The sequence below is a fragment of the Ursus americanus genome, chromosome 7 (assembly GCF_024610735.1).
Source record: "Ursus americanus isolate L20-20 chromosome 7, mUrsAme1.1.p, whole genome shotgun sequence".
NCBI classification, from domain to species: Eukaryota; Metazoa; Chordata; class Mammalia; order Carnivora; family Ursidae; genus Ursus; species Ursus americanus.
The window spans coordinates 63275768-63291072 of NC_142133.1; the positions used below are offsets into that span (position 1 = coordinate 63275768).

The following is a 15305-nucleotide window of genomic DNA, read 5'->3' on the forward strand; positions in this document are numbered from 1 at the left end:
CTCACAATGAAGCCCTTGCTGCAGGGGCTTAGCCAGAGAAAGATCTTGGATGCTTTGTTTTATTTTTCCCGTAAGAAGACCAGAGACAAGCAAGATGTCCAGCAACCCCATTAGTGACTCAACTCTCTTTCTGTTCCACAGGCTCTTGCTTGTCACTTTATGGTCACACGACCACTGCCACCCCTCCAGACCTTCTGTCCATGTTCCAGGCAAGAAAAAGAAAGAAGCACAGGGAGGCGAGGGAGTTGTCTCAAAATTCTCCAGCACATAGGGTTGCCAGATAAAACAGAGGATGTCCAGTTAAATGTGTTTCAGAGAAACAACAAATAATGTTTGCAGTCTCATCATGACCCATGCAGTCATTTGAGACATATTTGTACTGAAAATGTTTCTCACTATTTATTAATGAAATTCATATTTAACAGGGTGCCCTGTATCTTTATTTGCTAACTCTGGCAAACCTGTGAGCACAGTTCACTGGCAAGACTGTGTCACAAGGCCACTCCTCTCTGTCAAGAAGACTGGTGAAGGGGGCGCCTGGGTGGCACAGCGGTTAAGCGCCTGCCTTCGGCTCAGGGCGTGATCCTGGCATTATGGGATCGAGCCCCACATCAGGCTCTTCCACTATGAGCCTGCTTCTTCCTCTCCCACTCCTCCTGCTTGTGTTCCCTCTCTCGCTGGCTGTCTCTATCTCTGTCGAATAAATAAATAAAATCTTTAAAAAAAAAAAAAAGAAGAAGAAGACTGGTGAAATCAAGTCATTTTTTAACTTCCAGTCTCAATAAAAGAGAAAGGCAAGAGGGAAGGAAGTTGGTCAGGGAGTGGAGTTGAGTGAGCCAACCTACGGAAGCTGCTGCAGGTCAGGTCGCCCCTGGCCTTCCTTGTAGATCATAGTAGGAAATTTGGATTTTAATTCATGGTCAGTGGGAAGCTATTGGAGAGCTTCAAACAAGGGAGTGACTAACTCTATTTAAGAAGATGGCTGTGGCTTTTGTGTGCAGAATGGAAGGGGGGGGGGTGAGCAAGAAGTGAGAAGACCAGTTAGAAGAAACCCAGCTTGTTCTAGAACCTTTGAGAACTCCACCTAGCCATCCGGCCATGCCCCGCTGGCCTCAGGCAGGCCCCTCGCTTTCCCATGTGTGAGTTCCCTCTTCTGAAAAATGCAGAGTTGGGCGGGATGGTCTCCTGGTGCTCCATGCAGCATGCCCAGAGACGCATGAGGGTGACACGGTGGCCTTCTCTTGCTTTTTTGTTGCGTAGCGTGGTTGTCAGTGTTGGCCCACATTTTGTACTCCTTCTTCTACTGAGGAGTGTCTGAGAGCCATAGTACGTGGAACATCAGAACTTACGATCATGAAGCTAAGATCCTATGAGACTCCCACAAGGAAATGGGTAAAAAATTGCTTTTTAAAATTTTAATTTAAAGAATAATCAATGGAATGCACAGAACAAGTAATAAAACCTGCTACCTCTTAGAAAAAATTCAAAAAAGTAACATGGATGATTTTTATACCCTGACATCTGGGACTTAAAGCAAAGGTTGAATAATCTGATTTCAGACCTAAGAACCAATGTGGATAAGGGAAAACCAGATTTCTCGCTTCTCTCCCTCCAAAGTGGATTTTGTTACAACGAAGGCACTTTGGCCCCCTAACTGCCTCCCTTTCCTACCCCGCCTGCAGCAGATAATTTTCTCTCTCCTTCCTCCTGCTTCTCATTGAATTAAATCAATTGTTTAGTTTTCATTTGGCTTCTCCTTTCTCCCTCTCATCAGATCAAGTGCTTTTCTGTTTTCCTTGAGGATTACCAAAATGAGCTCTTAGGGAAAAAAAGGTTTCTCAGCACTTTAGCTTCTGTTCCTTCTATTTATTTGCTTTGCCTTTTATTATCTTTTTGCTGACACCCCAGGACACACATGCGGTATGTAGAGATTATTGGCTTTTTCCCTTTTTCCTAAACGAAACCTGTTGGTTAAAAAAAAACAAAAACAAAAACAAACAAAAAAAAAAAAACTGTGTTCCCCAAAAAGATTTATTCTTTTTTAGAGGGCCAGAGATCTAAAGGATCTGTATAAGCATATACACACACACACAGATACACACTTATATAGCTATTTATATACATGCACACACAAATCTACACATATTTACTATACACACACACAAGCATAAATTCTTTTCGCCCCAGTTAACTTGGGCCTGAGAGGGAGTTTGAAGAACTCAACCAAACAGGCAAGCATACTACGGCTTTAGGCTATAACTGAACTCATAGTGTTAAGATTAATAATACTGTCAAGGAAAATCAACTTCCCCTACCAACCTTCCCTGCCTTAATGAGCACACTTGGTTTTTCTAATCATTTGATCTCAAAAACTGATACCATTTCTCTTCAGAGTGCTTTGCAATGCAGGGGCAGTAAAGCAACACATTGACGTCCTGGTGGCAGACCGTCACAGCAGAGATGGTCAAAGTGCCCAGGGCTGGGTCCCACTACAGCCCAGCTGCCCTCTCTGGAGCCCGGCCATACCCGTTCCCCCTACTGGATTGAGTGTCCTCCCCTGCACGGTGAAAGGTGGCACTCAGTGACCCTCAAGCACTCTAGGTCTGTGAAATTCTGAATTCCTAAGTTAACCCACTACTAGGCCAAGCACCCCAATGGCGATAATCCCACCTATTCTTTCCTCTAAATTTCAAAATTCTGCACTAAAACCTAAAACCTGAGTTGAGGGTAGGGTGGCAGAATTTGAATTTGAAAAGTAAACAATAAGGGAACTCTTAATGTGGTACCAATGTGTTTTGGCCACTTTGTAAGATCACATGAACAGAGGAGACCTTCAAATACTGCCCAGCCACTGGGAACCACCATAGGCCCCCATGAATGATTTCCAAAGGAGAACTCATCTGTCTGGGTCCCACCAGCCCACGCCTTGGTCTTTGACCTCTGCGCATAGTCAGACGATGGGCTTGAGACCATGTGCTGGGCTCGTATTCCTCAGAGCTGTCAGGATACAAAGAAAGGAAGGTGAGGTCTGGGACAACAGGGTGTGTCACCGAAAACATCATCACCGGTTTCTCTCCTAGACAGGTGGCGACTAGAGCTTCCACTGGAAAGGGAGTCTGAGAACCTTGCTTCCGATTCCAGACCCACCACTGATTTGCAGTGTAACCTCGGGCAAGAGTCCTTCACTTCTTTGCTTCTTGGTTTTCTCCCCAGTACAGCCAGGGGTTAAGCTCTGTGACCACCACGTTTGTCTCTAGCTCAGACGTTCTGAAAGCCAGACGTGAAATGTAGCGCTTTTAAATCTCATCAGGTAGAGCGACCTGCGTGGTAACTCAGGAGCCTCTCCAGAAGCAGGATTCTGCCACGAGGAGCTCAGCTCTTGATGAGATGACAGTTTAAAGTCAGACAAACAGAGAAGATTTAATATTTAAGAGATGCTGGAGATACAGATAGATCATTCGCCTCCTACACTACCTTCTTTTTTCATTTTTTTCCCTTTCTTTCTGCAAACAGTCTCCAGAGCAGAAATACATTAGAGGCGGGTTTCTGAGCACATTCTATGGTACGTTATACACAACAGCAAAAGAGTTCTGTACCCTAAGGAATTTGGGTGATCTTAATTTTATGTTCTACTCTTAAAGAGTCACGACTCTTTGTCGTGCAAAGTTCTTGGAAGCCCGGCAGTGAAGGAGCCTGTTACTTTTGTTTGACCCAGTAACCATCCAACTTACTTGATCCCAGAGCTTTCCCATGAGACTGTCAGCACCCTGGGGGTACGTCCTCTGGGGGAGAGCACAACATTATCCCCTGACACTGCATCTAATGTTATGTGCCCGTATGAAGCCTGCGTGTGTCACATCGTACTCCTTCTATCCATATTCCAGCCCATTAAACTTCTGCTGCTCCTTGGGTCCCATCTAATATGAATGGCATCATGATCAATCGAATGAGTAATAGCTTATAATAACGATTGAACAGTTTAATTGCAATATGGACAGTTATCCAATGGTGGCAGAATCCTGTGGGATTTATTGAGATGGAAGTCTGTCCATCTACACATCTGTTTACCAATGTTCTCATCCAAAGAATATGATTAAGAGGCTTCCAGTACAGGATGGTGGGTTGCACACGTGCTTGTCTCCTTCTCTCCTGAAATACCACTCAAGTGATAATCGAGACTTCAACAGAGGGATAAATCCTGACTAGTAAATGGAACAGGAGGAAACCCATGAGCCATTTTAAAAGAGCACAAGGCTGGTGATGGAGGAACTGAAGCGGCCACATCTGAAAAGATGCTAAGAGGGTTTAGCACAGAGCGGGGAGCCCATCTGCTGGGAGGCACCACCGCTGAGCACCAATAAGGGCTCCTCCGGAAGGATGGAACAGCATGAAATTCCTCTGGAGTATGGTTACCTCGTATGTCTCCACCCACTTTCAGCCCCAGTTTTCCACACTAAAAGGCAGCAGGATATTTAACCACAGGGCAAAGGAAAAGGGAGCTCGTCTCTAAAAGTTCAGGTGCTAAGACTGCTAGCAGCAGTGTTCATGCCCAGAGCGGCGTGTCCATCCTGCTGGCGTTGGGGAGCAGGCACCAGTGAGATGGCGGGGCCCTGACACCTGCCATCAGGCCAGTGCTGACAGGGAGATCAAGCACCAGCTATGTGCACTGAAGTCTCCATCAGCATTCCTCGTCTCTCCCACGTAAATAGACGGTGCTGATCCAGGATCACCCAGCCCGTGAATAGCCCAGCAGCATGAAAAAGAAATACTGGGGCACCTGGGTCGCTCAGTTGGTTAGGCATCCAGCTCTTGGTTTCCGCTAGGTTGTGGTGTCAGGGTCCTGGGATCAAGCCCGGTGTCAGGCTCTGTGCTCAGCGTGGAGTCTGCTTGGGATTCTCTCTCCCTCTCCCTCTGCCCCTCCCTGTGCACACACTCTCTCCTTTTCTAAAATAAATAAATCTTTTTGAAAAGAAGAAAAAAAGAAATATCGACATTAAAAAAAAATTGATCCCAGAGAAAACAAGGATAAATTAGGTACCAGAGGTTAATTTGAAAGATAAACCTCCCCCAGAAAGATTTAAGGCTGAGAAGAGGAGAGAATGAAGGCATCAGAGAAATAATAAAACAAATTGACTAGAGATGAAAGAGGAGTATGTTTCCTGATTGAAAGAACCCAGGGAATGCCAGAGGAATTTTTATAAAGATCTATACCTAGATACATTGTGTTGAAATTTTAGCAACTCAGTGTTAAAGAAAAAAAGATCCTGAGTGGCTCAGTTGGTTAAGCAGCCAGATCTTGATAATCAGCTCAGGTCCCAAGCTCATGGTGGCGAGTTCAAGCCTCACATTGGGCTCCACACTGGGTGTTGAGCCTACATTAAAAAAATAAAAAAATTTTTAAAAAAATCCTGAAAGCCTCCAAGAAGAGAAAAGACAGATTGACTACAAAGAAATTAACAACTAAACTAGCCTCAGACTTCTCCTCAGTCACACAGATGCTAGACAACACTGAAGCGAGGCCTTCAAATTTCTGAAGCAAAATTTCTAATCTAGAGACGACAGGCCAGAAAAGCTGCCAACCAAGTGTGAAGACAAAAATAAAAATATTTCAGATATTCAAAGATTCACGATGAGTTTCCCCTGAGGAAGATTCCGAAGGATAGTGGGACTGATGGAAGAATCCCAGTGAAAATAAATTCCAGAATAATGGCCGTGCAGGAAGCCAGAAAGCAGCTGGTCCAAATTAAAACAGGAAGTCAGTGTCTTTTGAGAAGAAAGGAGAGATTTTTCAAGGAATAGGTAAAGGTGTTAGTGATATGATGTAAAAGTTGGATGGAAAATAAATAGAAAAAAGAAAGAAGGCAGATATAAAACAAAAGAGAACAACTAGAAATTTCTGGAAAGACAACCTGCACAAGAAAGTCTGGGCTCAAACATAAGGCATAATCACTCTTAGGCAACGTTGGCAGTGTGAGGAAAAGCCCAGCTGACGTGGGAGGTGGACATGGGCAAGGAAGGTGCAGAGAAGGACAGAAAGACTAACAACCATTTTCTAGTGAGGAGAGCCAAGGAATAGTGTATAAAGCTGATGGAATAGGCAATACATTTTCCATGGAAAGTTAAAAAGGCATGGAACACTACATCAAAAACTAGCGATGTACTGTATGGTGACTAACATAACATAATAATAATATAATAATAATAATAAAAGGTAAGTAATAAAAAAAAAAGTAAAATAGGCTTTAAAAAATCAAGAATTAGAAGGGGAAGAGTACCATTTTTCTAACTGTCCCATCGATGTAAGGAGCCTAAAGTTGTTGCATCCACAAGTAACAAGATGATTGCCATATTTAGAATCCTGAAGGTGGTCACCAAAAGAACTTAGAAATCCTTAAAAGTGTTTCTGGGACCTGGAGAGAGGAGCAGGATTGGGGGATAGCTTTAAAAATGTATTGTTATGAAGGGTTCTGAGCTGTTGGACTTCTGGCCACGTGCATATATTACTTTGACTTTTTGAAGTCCCTGAGGGCCGGCCCTGTGGCGGGCATTGTGTTGAATACCGGATACTTAGAGGTGGTAGCAGCCTTGTAGCAGAAGCGTCTACAGATGCGGCGCTTGAGTGGCGCAGTCGTTGAGCGTCTGCCTTTGGCTTGGGGTGTGATCCCGGAGTTCTGGGATCGAGCCCCACATCAGGCTCCTCTGCTAGGAGCCTGCTTCTCCCTCTCCCACTCCCCCTGCTTGTGTTCCCTCTCTCGCTGGCTGTCTGTCTTTGTCAAATAAATAAATAAAATCTTAAAAAAAAAAAAAAGCGTCTACAGAAACAAATGATGCGAGTTTAGGAGCCCTTCCCAGGGAGTGTTTGTGGAAATCGGAAGAGAGAAAGCACAGCAGGGAATCATAGTTCACAGCATATTTGGCCAACCGATTGAAACTGTTGGTATAGGACTGCCACAGAGGTGAATTAGGCCACCCTTTAGGACTTGGAGGCTTGGAGACGTGACATGGTTCCTTTAGATTGATACTATTCGAGGCAGGCAGATAGAATTACTGACAGTTTGGAGCTCTGAGGGTGCTTAGAGAGATCTATCCAACCCTTTCATTTTACAAACAAAGGAGGCTTGGTCGTGGCAGAGCTAGTCCTCCTGACTGTCCTGATTCCAAGTTAGTAATAGCTAAAGGGAGCGTCCCATTAAGACACCCTTCGAAGCACAAAATCAACATCTATCACAGACCCGTGGAGGTTAGACACTGTACTGGCCTCGTCACACGTGTTATTTAGCTTAATCTCTACAACAGCCATGTAAGATAGGCTAGACACATATTACATTCGAGCACACCAAGGTTTAAAGAGTTTAAATCATTTGTCTGAAGCTTAGAACTAGACAGACAAAGAGCCTGGATATGAATGAGACTGTCTGACTTCAAGGCTCATGCCCCTTGGTTTCTGGCCTATTTGCACCCTGCTGACTGAGATAAGAGCTACACATCCCTATATTGGTGACCAGAGGTAAAAATAATGACCATTTCATATTTAATCATTGAACGTATCAACGTGAGCCACCAATAAGGGAAACACGGTCCTGGCACTGTCTAAGCAAGGCTCTTTGATCTGCTTCTCCACTCCCCCATGGCCCACCCTGGGGGAGGGTCTGTTAGCTGCCAGGCCATCCTTCTTAATTAGAGGGGACCCCAAGAGCCTCTAAGTAGCCCCAAGCTATTCTGAGCAAAATAAACAGGAAACGGAAAAGAGGGGAGGGGGAGACAGAAATGCTCACTGACTTTAAAAGATTTATACTGACAATATCCCAAGGAGCTTATGAAATGTATTTTTTCCTTTTTTTTTTTTTTTTTTTGGAGAGAGGAAAACTGCTGATGAAGAGATAGCTCTCAACTAGAGTTTCATTGACAGTGAAAATTCTTTAAGCTCAGACTTTTATTGATAGTCCAGTTGCACAAAATAAAATTCATATAAACATCATCTCACATATTAGAACTGGAAAAATAATCCATCTTCCAGTCAACTTTGAAAGAGCCCCGTTATTGAGCTACTGAATTACAAGGACAGAATTTACATGTGTTCCCACCTCCAGGAGGGAGGAGCAGTGGTGCACGGGGAGCCCCAAGCCTAGCACCTGATTCAGCTTGATTTTCTCCCTCTGGGAACTTGAGTTTCCCCCGGGGCATATGTGTGCACGCATGCACGTAATCTTTCTGAGAAGGAGAACATTTCCTTTCTCTTGCCCACCTTCTTTCCGTCAATAGCTCAACAACCCGGTATGACTTTCCACCAGCTTGAAAACATCAGAGTAGGGTCTCAGACCAGGGCCCAGTTGCTGCTCCCTTAAGTGTGACAGGCTGGCTCCATCCTAACCTCAGACCACAGCCCAAAGCATCTGGAGCAAGACTCTGCCCCTAGAGATGCTTCCAGGACTCTCACCTCTCTGGACGGACACACACCCATCTGGTATTGGAAACCCCAGGCGATCCAAGAATCCATCCCCAACATGGCACTTTTGCTTACAACAGTAACAGTCTAAACACATGCCATTGGCATTTAGCCACCCCCTTTCCTAGAGTGCCTGGTGCTGTAGGAGGAGGTCAGGTCACTATTGATCCCCATCTTTCCCCCACCATACCAGATTCATCTTCTTCCTGAAGCACCACTCTGAAGACCTCACTCTCCTCCTTGAAAGCCTTTTCCAAAAATAAAGTCGAGTACCTACAGCCAGGAATTAAAAGGCCTGTATGGTCTGCTCCCACCCCCACTGCCCTAGCCTTCTTTATGCCCCAGCCTTGTCTTCGGGTGACCCTCTGCGACCCAGTGCCACTACTCACTTCCTACATTTATGCCTTTTCTCCTCTTCCCTCAACTCCCACAAGGCCGGTTCTGCCAATATCTTTGTCTTTCTCTTCCTTTAAGACCTAGCTCAAAGGTCATCTTCTTTATGAATCTTCCCCACTGAACCTAATGTCCTCTTCCCGGAGCCTCCAAAAGTGCTTCACCTGTATGTGTCTTATGACTTTATAACCTCTACTTTTGATGGCAGTTATTACAGTGACCTCATCACCCTTGTGGACCAGGAGTTCCAGAACTGTGTCTGGTTTATGTCTCTGTCCCCAGGGAAGAGCCAGTGCTTGGATGTTAGCTCAACATTGGCATCCAATAAATGAAATTTGAGGGCAAGAAAGTGAGCAAGGGAGCCAGTGAATAAATGAATTTGGTCCAGCACCCAACTGCCTGCCTTCCTCTCTTCTTCCCCCTCTGAGTGCCCGAGCCATACAGCTTGGCCACCACACACCCTGATCGTATTTTAGGATAAGGGATACAGAGGGATAATGGGAAAGACTCAAGGGAAAGAGCCCTGGTTAGAAATCCAGACACCTGGACTCTGGTCTGGAGTTTCAAATCAAGATGCTGGACAAGTCATTTTTTTCCCCATTATGACCTGCAGTCTGCTTTTCTAGAAAAGCGAGGATGTCATATTAGATGATCATTAAGTCCTTTCTAATTCTGAGTTTTTTGTTCTAATTCCTTTCTTCTACCTCTGTGCCCATGACAAGAATATCTCCCCATTGTAAAACAGGGTAATAATATAGACTATTTACTGAGGTTTATAGAGCACTTTTCACTGGCCCATCTGCCATGCTGAAGCTTCCCAGCAATCACAGAGGGCTCAGTTTCCAGTGCTGATCCCAGGTCCCCAGTCCTGCTCAGAAACAGTCTCATGTTGACCTCATCCTGATTTTAACTGGAAGTCACATTTCTCTACTTCCAGAATTTTGCAAATCTCCAATTCCTGACCTAATACCTTTTCCTTGAAGCATGCTTCTGGTAGGGATCCCTTCTTTTCATCTGCATCATTCTCTACCCCTGATTGCTAGTTCATTTACCTACGTGGTAAATGAGGTTGTCTGTAGAACGAGACCAGTTTGAAGCGCTCAGGAGTGATTTCAGAAGGCTGAGCACTCATTAGCTGGTTCCCACTGGAGGAGTCGGGGATCTTGCAGTAGGCTTCCACTGCAAAAGAAGCAGCATCAAATGGTCCAAAACTTCAAGGCAGAAGTGTGGCCAGTAAAATTAATGCATCAGAAGGAATGCCTGAAACAATAAAATGGCGCTGTGCTTTTATGCTGACAGTAAGCCCCATGAATACAGGTTTCCTATAGATCACTTGGCCTGTGCTACTGCAGTCAGGCTTGGCTTGCCCCAGAGGGAGACTCTGCCACAGGCATGGCACCAGGGGGATTTGTAAGGCTTCCTTTGTGGGGAGACCAGTTACAAATTCACATGACTCATAGACTCAAGAGCTGAAATGGATCTTAAGAGATTATTGAGTTCAGCCAACCCTTCTCACCCTGTTTTATAAATAAGGAAACTGAAACCCAAGAAAATCAATGCTTTGTGCAAGATCACTCAGCTAGTAACCAAAGAAGCAGGAGCCGTGAACGTGTGCCCCAAATGCTGCCTCTCTAAGCCACCCACCTCTCGAGGGAAACCTTGGACTGGTCAGAACTACTGTAGAGCCAACCCATTCCTGAGAAACTGAATCTGCCACAAATTGAGTGCCAAGTTGGCTTGAATGCGATATGGAGAGCTCAGGTCGGCTTTTATTTGAACTGTGACCTGTAGGGTGGCCTGAGATGCCCTGGAGTGAGCCCTGGTTTGTGGGTGTGGAAACACCCTACATGGACGTTGACAAGATGGCACTGATGTCCTTGCTGTACTCTTGGCGCATTTACAGAGGCAGTAACCGTTGAAGCCGTCCCTCTAGATAAGGATGTAAATCCATCAGAACGTCTTAGTTCCTAAGTTGGGTTTCTGATGCTGGTTACTCTTTGGGGATTAGGTAATACCCCCAGTTTTTCTCCAGTTTCCTGTGAGACTTCGTTAGTTGTGCCTATTATAGCCTGGCAAAGAGTCTGTATGATCATCTCTACTTTAACTTAGAAGACAGTTGAAATCAAATAATTGATTATTTATCCTTCCTCTCTACACAGAACTGGGTAAAGTACTCTCCATGCTTATCTCACGGGACCCTTATAACCACCCTTTGAAGCAGGTGTTTTATTCCCATTTTACAGATGAAGAACCTGAGACTCAAGGACATAGAGCTAACAAGGTGGGGAGCTAAGGCGAGAACCTTAGTCTGCCTGACTCTACCGCCCAAGTCCTAAACTACCGTTCTCTTGCTTCAGGCTTTGCTCTTCCCAGAGATAATCTAAGAAACAGGGAGGAGGGCTTGGGTGTATGTGAAGAAAGTGAGAAAGGCCTCCAGCATTGCTGACTTGGGTGCCATTGGTCTCTGTACCCTGCCACGGAGGCGCTGCTGGTCCTCCTGTCTGGACACACCTGCAGAGTCACCTTCTCTGTCTCTTGCCAGGCTCCTTCCTCCTCCTCAACACCTCAGCCAACTCCAAGCACACCATCCTGAGTCCGTGGATGAGGAGCAGCAGTGAGCACTGCAGGCTGGCTGTCTCCGTGCACAGGCATCTACAGCCTTCTGGGAGGTATGTCGCCCAGCTGCTGCCCCACAACGAGCCTGGAAGAGAGATCCTCCTGGTACCTACCCCAGGAAAGCATGGGTAAGTCCTTCCCCATGTCCAAAATTGATTAGATAAAAGGCCATTTGGCTTTTAGCTGCCAATTTCCAGAGTCTGTGACATCTACTTAAAACTCACAACCATCCTTTAATGGGTAGGGTCCAGATTGAGCCATTACTGCTAATATTCCCAAGGTAGTGTCTCGGGCGCTGATCTGTGGGCCCCTCTGGCCGCCCAGGCTGGTGGTCCTTCCAGAGGCCAGAAGACCAGCTGGCAGAGTGGGCATTTAATGAGTGGGTGTTAAAGATATTTATTTCCCAAAGTACAGACGGAGCCAAGAAGAAAACAGCCAAGGGGAGTGTTAAAAGGCCAAAATGAAAGTAATTTAATATGCTGGAAAGGGGTTTTACCAGCAGGACTTTGACAGGAAGGGCAAGAGCAAACTATTGTAGCCACCCAAGCAGGTCCTGCAGGAGTGCGGGGCCTCAGAGCAGAACTGGTCAGGGATACCGCAATGGTAGCAATTCAGTGGAGATTGTGGGACAAGCTTTGTTCCAGAACTCTAAGGCTTACACAGTCCTGAATTCACACCAGATGCCCATGTCAGTGAGCTCAGGCTTCCAGGAGATACTCACTTGCTTACTCAGCGATCCGCCACGTCTCTAGAAGTAGTGACATTGGAAAGCAAACGTGAACCAGGGTATCTCTGTGCATACATTTTTTTCCTTACTCCATAAGAATAAATACCATCATAAGACCCCAGTTTTGAGGGGCCCCTGATCTGAGTACTTATAACCAACAAGGTTAAGAGTTCTTTCTTTGTGACATGTTTACAGAGGAAGAACCTCAAATTTCTATCTAAGCTTAGACTTAGCTTCCCTCTAAGAAGATACCCTTCAGAAGAGTCCCATCTGAACAATGATGTCGCCCATCCTTCACCTCCGTGGTGTGCAGGGTCAGGAGGGGAGAGCACCTGTCTACTGCTTTTCCAACAAAGTTCTATAGCCTCCTTAGTAAGTTCTTGAAAGTCTCTACCCTACTCTCCTGCTCCTGACCCACCTGTATTTAGTCGTGCTTCAAAGAACTACAAGGTGCTATAGTCCCAGCAGGAATGAAGCCTTGGCTTCAAGAAGGATGCTGTCCCCGTACCTAAACTCCTCTCCATCATCTTGCCTCTGAAATGCCTCTTTGGGTTATATGGGAGGGTCCCAGCGCCAAGCGCCTCCTGCTGTGTTCACCAGAAGTTAGAAATGTCGGGTGTCTGGGCTGCCCACTCTTTTAGATGAGCTGTCCTCTGGGCCAAACTTCCCTCTGGCATGGCCTTCCTTTCTTGTGAGAAGCCCAGATGGTAAGGCCTCCCGCCCACGTGCAGGGCGGGTGCTGGCCTTGGCCATAGTGTCATCCTGCAAGCATCTGCCCAGCCTCATGAGCTGTTTATTTGGACTTCTGCAGTCAGCACTCTTGCCCCACCGAGCCTAGCAGAGACCAGACGGTGCTGCTCGGGGCTGCCGAGACTTCACACTGTCAATCTATTCAAGTGTGTGTTTGGGGTTGGGACCCGTAGATGTCACAGGCGGAAGTGAAGTTCAGAATCTCCCTGCAATGCAGGCTGAGAAGGTGCATGCGTGTGAAGGAGGGGTGCCAGAGGGATTTCAGTGCTCCCTGAGTAGCAGAGCCTGGTCCCCTGGATAGCCTGGGCAGAAGACCATAGACCCTCTGTGCGACTAGCATGGGGGCTTGCAAAGATGTTTCCCCTCTTTATCTTCCTATGCTTGCAACTACTCTGAGTTCCCATTTAACAGATGAGAAAATTGAGGCAGGGAGTGGAAATAGGAAGTGATATGGCCTAAAGCAGACTCCAGGTCTCTCCTTTCCGTATTCCTGAACTTTCCAGGAAACATGTAGCCTCTCAGCAGGAACTCAGGGCAAAAGGGTGGGGTTAGGAAAGAGGACATGGACAGTGATGGAATCTTGCAAAAAGAGATGATCTAGATTCTTTGGTGTGTCCAGACAGATGAGCACAGGGGCATGTGCCCTTCACAGAGAGTGAGGGTAAGGAGAGGAAGGTGGCATGGTGTGGGCAGGCCCTGACCCTCCCCTGAGGCCACCATTGCTGTCAGTCTCCAGGTCCACCCTCCTGGCCACTGCATCGCATTCCCGAGGTGACTCTCCCATCGCCAGGGTTCGCCTGCCCCCTCGAGAGTGGGATTGAGGCAGGAGAAGGGAAGCAGGTGTGCTGGGGCAAGCCCCCTGACTTGACGGCTCTGCCTGGGGCTGCCGTGCGTCTACAGGGGCTTCGCCTCCGGCTGGGCTGCATGCTTCTCCAGGCAGGCATGCCCTCGCTTAGCCCTGGCAGAGCCATCTTGGAGCGTGAGGATGATCAGGAGTGATTCCAAGCCGAAACCAAAGCTGCCTGAGCCGACCTCTCCACCTCTAACAAAATCCATGTAGTGCGGGGAGAAGGTGCAGCTGAAGGGGCAGGCCATAGACCACTCTGCCGCCTGGAGACGCTCTGCGGCCCCGGGCCTCTTGGCAAGCCGCAGGGCATGGGCCCTTGTCCAGTACTTCACAGGGCTCCCAGCATTGGTGTTGAGCTGGAGCGGGGTTGCTCAGCCTCAGCACTGTTGACATCTGGGACCAGAGAATTCTTTTTGTGGGCACTGTCCTGTGCCTGGCTCCCCAGCTTCCCAGGCCTCTACCCACTCAATGCCAGGAGCACTTTCCCTGGTTACGGCAACAAAAATGTCTCCAGACATTGCCAGATGTCCCCTGCGGGGCAAAATTGCCCCCACTGAGAACCACAGAAATAGCTAGAGCATTTTTGACGTGGGGGGAACGCTGAGATTTACCTGGTTCAACCTTGTCAATTCACAGGGATGGGGACTGAGGCCCGGGATGGGGAGGGGACTTGCTCCATGTCACGTGATGAGTGTCAGCGTGGTCGACAAGGATCTTGAGCCCTATACTCATGTTTGTGTGCCAACCACTTTACCAGGTCCTGGGTTACAAAGATGTATAAGGGCCGGTCTCTGTGCTCGCGTAATAGTAACTACTGCTAATGCTCATTAACACTTCCCAGATGCGCTGACCAGTCAACGCTGTGCCCTCTGTGTGCATTTTCTTATTTCATAGTCGACCACACAGTGAAGCAGGTGCTGTTATAGCTTCCATCTCACAGATGAGGATATGCAGTGAGGTCAAATACCTTCTGCGAGGCCACCAGCTAGACGGGGTGCAGGGCGTCTGAACCCAGCCGGCCTGACTTCAGACTGTTTTTGCCCATTGCTGAAGGAGCTCAGTTAGGCCGTGGTGGTACAGCAAAAAATTAGTATGCTCGGACTCAAAGCCCTGAATTTAAGTCCCAGTGTACCACTCAGTAGTCAGTTCAAGGAACCGTGATTCATTGGGTACTTCCTATATGTTGGGGACCATACAGGTGCCAGAGATGCAAAAGGCCAGCCTCTGATGGTCCCTAAGAGGATGTTTCATGAATGAGCTCTATGACTTCAGGCAAATTCCACCCCCTACCAAGCCTCAGTTTCCCCATCTGTGAAATGGGGATGAAGATGCCAGCTTTGCTCACGTGGTGCTGTGGAGTCAATGTAGTAAAAGACCTAAAGTGTTTTGCGCATGAAGCAGGATGCAAACGTGAGAGGCCATTATGTAATATCCTAGTCTGCTCTGTTCTGCTCAGAATTGGGGATCAGAAAGGACTGAGACTCCTCTGCTCTCCGATTATGGGGTCAGTGCCAGTCTCAAGAATC

At 47.0% G+C, this 15305-nt stretch overlaps 1 protein-coding gene across 2 annotated transcripts in view; it reads left to right on the top strand.

The window, feature by feature from the left end:
* The window catches only part of ALK (ALK receptor tyrosine kinase), a 660105-nt gene that overhangs the window by 343688 nt on the left and 301112 nt on the right, over positions 1-15305 (top strand). For both annotated transcript variants that reach the window (XM_087863752.1, XM_045809147.2), the window contains one exon: positions 11382-11583. In XM_087863752.1, the coding sequence (XP_087719878.1) occupies positions 11382-11583 (202 nt within the window). The remainder of the gene's footprint in view (positions 1-11381; positions 11584-15305) is intronic.